This window comes from Vitis riparia, chromosome 19, assembly GCF_004353265.1.
Source record: "Vitis riparia cultivar Riparia Gloire de Montpellier isolate 1030 chromosome 19, EGFV_Vit.rip_1.0, whole genome shotgun sequence".
In the NCBI taxonomy this organism is placed as follows: Eukaryota; Viridiplantae; Streptophyta; class Magnoliopsida; order Vitales; family Vitaceae; genus Vitis; species Vitis riparia.
Genome location: NC_048449.1, coordinates 24705413 through 24710868, shown reverse-complemented (window position 1 = coordinate 24710868; position 5456 = coordinate 24705413). Strand labels below are relative to the sequence as shown.

Sequence of the window (5456 nt, the reverse complement as noted above, 5' to 3'; positions counted from 1 at the left end):
AAACAATTTTCAGACAAACCTAAATTATCCTATGGTACAATGCATTGAAGAACAATCCCTTAAATTCACGTACAATAATCCCTTATATTACTTTAAATTATACTAAAAATAATATAATTTATAAATAAATAAATATTATACATTTTCATAATTTACTTTTATGAAAAAAATGATTTCATTTATTTAAAAAGTCAAAAAATGAATAGAAAATTAAACAATTTTATATTTAATATTATATAGAATCAAGACATCAACAAACCCAATCCCTGTTCTAAACCCGTTTATCTTTAACTCGAACCCTTCCTATTAGGACACAATAGATACTTGAAAAAACTCACTACATTGTTATTCCTAAGCTTAGGAAAGAGCATCCAAATAATTTCCAACTGAAGAAGCGAGTAAAATTTCAAGGTAATAAATATATTATCAAGAAGAAGAAATCTCCCAAAACATGTTAAAACTAAACAAAGTATCTCAAGAAGAATTCGGATAAATATTCCTGACCAGGACTCCATCGCCCTGTGGGGCAAGTTATTTTTCTTCCACATCAAATACAAGAATACATTAAAATGAAAACGAATTATACAAGGAAGCTCTCCAAAGTGAATGCCCCAGCTCTGGTTAACTTGACTGTTGCTCATGCTATATTATCATATTTCAACCCTGAATAGACTTCAAAGTTAATTTACCAGGAGAAAAGCAGCCGAAGTGTTGCTTGATAGTTTGAGAGATCAAAAATACTTCTTTTCATGAGAAACCAGCCCATGAACTCCACCTTCAACTTGAGCTGCTCCAGTACGGACCTGTACAAGCAGAAGAAAAAACAATAAATCTTCAGGCGGACTACAAACCAAGGGAATAGAAAGAAAAAGAGTATTGGAGGATGATCACAAACAAGAGTCCAAGCTAGAAAACGGTGCAAACCATAAGTTCAAAGGGACCGCATTTTGGGTGAAATGACAGCTACAAGGGGATCTACTCACTTTCTTAAACTGGTCATAAACACCTACCAATCCATCTATCTATATATATATATATATAAATATATAAAACAGTTGAATTCATCAGCACTCATTTGGTTTTATAGAGCAATCAAGTGGACACCAAGATGAGAAGTGAGTGCACAGAACCATAGGTTCAAGACAAGGATTGTTTGCTATCTAGATCACTAGTTCTTTTGGAAAGCTTCATCCGGAGCTGTTGGTAGAGAGAACCAAACAAGTTTTCTGCTAGAAAAAGAAAGAGCTCAAAACAATTTTCTTTTGCCATGAAAGAACTAGATGGAGGTAGAAAAACTACTAATAATACAACCTTTGACTATCTGCAAAGCATATAGCACAGAATGCTTTATTGATACATCAGGAAGATCCAGCAGATAATCCATGTAAATATAACAGAATGGTAATGAGAAATAGTTCTTCTCACCTCAAGCCTTAACTCTGATCTTAGCAGGTCATGAGCAGATTGCAGAGAAGACGCACCAAGATCTTGGAACCCTTGCTTAACTGCTTGCATTGTGTAAGGTATAAACTTTAAAACAGAACCTTTGTCTGCAACTGCTCCAACAACACCCTGGGCAATCTTCAGCTTAGCTGTATCACCCAAGTATCGAGCATCACTCCCTTTTGTCATGGCTTCTAGGGATCCCATGCCTCTATATTTCTTAATCTTGAGACCATTCTGGCACAGGAAAAAAAAATGTTAGCATTCATAATAATAAAAATTCTGCTTCTCAATAGAGATTGAATGAGTGACAAAGCAGCCAAGAAAATGAAATATTTTGTCAGGGCAATCAAAATAGATAACTTTTCCATACTCTAGAAGAAGCAACTAATGTGGTCAAGCTAAATGGAACATCACTGATCACTCAATTAACGAAAAAGTTCAGAAAACCTAAACACAGGTGAGTGCACTTGTGTACCTATATGTGATACATTTAGGTATCTATATAGTTCAGAACAAACAAAAGTTTATGATTGGTTGGGGAATATATTTCAGATAATTATTACTGTGTTATCCGTAGGTAGTCAAATTTTTTGTTCCAAAAAGCAGAATATTCCCTTTTCAGATATGTTCGTCCATTCTTCATTAGGTTTAGATGGACTTTGAGAACTTGTAGGTTTGAAAGCACCAAATATTAAAGCATAAACAAATTAAATGACACACATCCTTGATATGTTGTCACAATAGATATCATTTTATATTGATATGTTCAATTAATTTATTATAATTAATATCCCTAAAATGAGTTGTCTATAAAATTTAAATTTTAAAAATAAGTCTTTTGGTTCTCTCATACATTTTACTTACTTGCACTACATACTAATAATTTTATGACAATTGATAAATATCTAAGCACAAGGGCATATATTCAATCATATACAGAAAATCCTCATTGCAAAGGGCTAAAAATAGCATCTAATAACATGCAAAAGAAAAAGGAAAAATGAAAATCATCAATATGTTATAAATTAATAGTATTTAGAGTTTCGGTTTTAACCCAAAGAACCAAGTTGAATCTTCGAGGAAATATTAGAAATTTGGGGCAATTAACTCCTAGAAGAGGTATGCCAGTACAACTGAGAGAATGGGACAACAAAGACCCGTAATGGATTCCTCAAACCAATCAATAATTTGAAACGCACATTAAACAATTTGGATTGGGGCACAAGCTCTCGAGAAAGTTTAATTCTACAATCATGCCAACCAGGTCTAAAGTCTAGCTTGCCTAGGAGTTGGTCAAAGTAGGAGTTTTTATTTAACTTCTACAAGGCGTCAGCCAAAGCAAGCAAAAGTTCATAAAAATTCTGACCCATGTATGGTGCTTGGTAATCTCTTACATTTGATCCACAAAACCATATTGATAATCCAATTCACCAATAATCAGTTAACTAACAAACCAATCTAGACTGTACATTTCTTTTGAAAGCAACAAAGACAACAACAAATCATATTAACTCCAAACACCACAAAAGAATATTCATATTGCTCTACTTTTAACAATAAAACAAAAGTGGATCACAGTACTGTCATACCTTAATCTCGTAGGCCCCAGGAGCCTCACTGCTTCCAGCCAAGAAGCTCCCCATCATCACCGTAGATGCTCCAAGAGTCAAAGCCTTGACAATATGCCCAGAGTTTGAAATGCCACCATCAGCAATGACTGGCACACCACTTCTCTCAGCAATAGAAGATACCTTGTAAACAGCAGTGGCCTGTAAAGTTTTAAGACAAGAAAATTCTATTATGGAAGAATCGCTGCCAACCATTTCCAACAGCACCGACTACATTCTTTTAGATATGGTCAACTCTCAAATGGTGAGCCCAATTAAATGAAACATTTGTTTCCTATGACAAATAAACCTACGTAACGACCACTTGATGCAACCTTTTGAACATTTTCCCTTAAAGCATAAACACCTTTAAAGCAAAGTAATAGCTTTTGGCAATAGGCCTTCCCACTAGTTATTTTCTTATGATTTGGCATTTTCCCTTTCCGCAATTGAAGAGCAATATCTTGTAAATGATCGTCTCGTTTCAAAAAATATCACCCTAAACTACATGTCCATATCTTCTCTCCTCGGCATCACCCAAAAAGGTCCAAAAAGTGTCCTTAACATAATCAGCAGTATGGGATATGGATAAAAATCTTTCTTTACTATGAAAACATCAAATCTATGGCTATCGACCTATAAATGGATTATGGATACCGTCTTAGCAACAAAAAGCAATCTTCTTCAAGTTGCTCAACCATCTTCAGACTAGATACATCACGAATAAAAGCCTAGTTCTAGCAATACCAATCAACAGTATAGATAAGAAAAACAATGTTACCTGCCCTCTTCCCACTGCACAAACCTCCTGTGTGGTGCAAATGGAGCCAGACCCCATCCCAACTCTCAACCCATCCACCCCTGCCTGAATCAAGTTTTGGGCTTGTCTTATCGTAACCACATTCCCACCAATCACATCAACTTCCGGAAACATTTTCTTGGCATACTTGGTCATCTCAATTTGATAAATTGAATTCCCTTGTGAGCTATCCAATACAATAACATTGGCACCTGCCTTCACCAAATGCTCCAACCTCTCCTTATCCGATTCTCTCGTCCCTATCGCCGCTCCCACCAAGAACTCGCCTTTTGCATCCAACGACGGCATCCCCAGTTTCGGAAAACCACGAATTCTCTCCACATCCGCCGTGGTCACCACATCCACCACTTCATCATCCCTTACCAACGGCACAAAACTGAGCTTCTTTGCAGCCAAATACCCCGCCACTTGCTCAAAATCATAGCTAGCCGGAACCGACTCCGGAGAACTCACCATATACTCACAAACCCTCACTCCCTTATCGCTCAATTTCTCCCAATCAGACCTCAACACCACTCCCAACATCTTCGACTTTGCCGTTCCCGATTCCGTCACCAAAACGTACGGCGCAGAACCGAAATCCGAAACCGAATCCACCGAATCGAACGCGGACTTCACAACTGGATCCGACACAAAAGGAACACGCCGCGACTTGGCGGAACGGACCAACGCCGCCTGCTCCGCAGCGGAGTTGTTGGAGTGGATGATTCCGACGCCGCCAACAGTGGCCATGGCCACGGCCATGGCAGATTCGGTGACGGTGTCCATCGGCGACGCCACGCAGGGTATTGAGAGGTGGACGTTGCGGCTGAGTTTGGTGCCGAGCTGGACTGCGTCGGCGGGGAAGTCAATGTAACCTGGGTGGAAGATAACGTCATCGTAAGTGTAGGAGTAGCCTTGGTTAAAGAGCTTCACCGCCGGAAAACCGTCTTCGATGGGAGCTCCGTCCATGTCCCCGACAGCACCGGAAGTTGCGGAGGGAGGAGGAATGCTAGGGTTTTTTATGAGCGAAATACAAAAACAGGTGAGAATATATAAATGGAGGGAAGAGTCCAAATCTGGACAGCGCGTTTTCGCGACCACGGTCTTACAGTGCACCCGCGCAGCAACACCGTACGATCTATTGACAATTTCGCGTGAGATGAGAAAAAAGTAGGTGACAAGGACAAACGACTTCGAGGAAAACGACATGACGTGGAAACATGGCGGCTCACGTGGCAGTTAGGTCCATCAATTTTTTGGCTGTGTCACCCATTAACTTAAAAATAAATAAAATTAAACCCTAATGGGGAAATATTATTCTAAAATAATTAATTATCATAATTATATATTTATTATTAAAACCCTAAATTTTATATTTGGATTAGGCAAAATGCGTGTAAGAAAAAGAAATGGGAAAATGTGGTGGGATGTGACAAGGAAGGCACATTGGAAGGAATATAGCTTAAAAGTTTGGGATGCGATCAGGGCTGGCTCATGGGTGGTTGGGTCACTTGACTCAGATCTTTAAATGTAGCTCATTCATTCATCTTTGTAAGTGTAGGCCATTCAAAATACATGGAATAATAATATAACGTGACTAA

The 5456-nt window shown here is 38.3% G+C and overlaps 1 protein-coding gene across 1 annotated transcript; it reads right to left on the bottom strand.

Moving 5' to 3' along the window:
* Window positions 1-399: 399 nt before the first annotated feature.
* LOC117909266 (inosine-5'-monophosphate dehydrogenase-like) lies at window positions 400-4879 on the bottom strand. Its single transcript, XM_034823221.1, has 4 exons — window positions 3835-4879; window positions 3036-3215; window positions 1426-1680; window positions 400-803 (listed from the first exon to the last, which is right to left on the bottom strand). Exons 1-4 carry the CDS (start codon window positions 4822-4824, stop codon window positions 732-734), a joined length of 1497 nt encoding a protein of 498 aa, XP_034679112.1. The 5' UTR covers window positions 4825-4879; the 3' UTR covers window positions 400-731.
* Window positions 4880-5456: the final 577 nt, after the last annotated feature.

What these genes read in the sequence shown, in the direction of transcription:
- LOC117909266 (XM_034823221.1), bottom strand. Translation starts at nt 4,824, where the DNA reads ATGGACGGAGCTCCCATCGAAGACGGTTTTCCGGCGGTGAAGCTCTTT. An exon ending in GTGCAGTGGGAAGAGGGCAG is followed by an intron (nt 3,216 to 3,834) that starts GTAACATTGTTT and finishes AAAACTTTACAG; the next exon opens with GCCACTGCTGTTTACAAGGT. An exon ending in CTGGGGCCTACGAGATTAAG is followed by an intron (nt 1,681 to 3,035) that starts GTATGACAGTAC and finishes TTCCTGTGCCAG; the next exon opens with AATGGTCTCAAGATTAAGAA.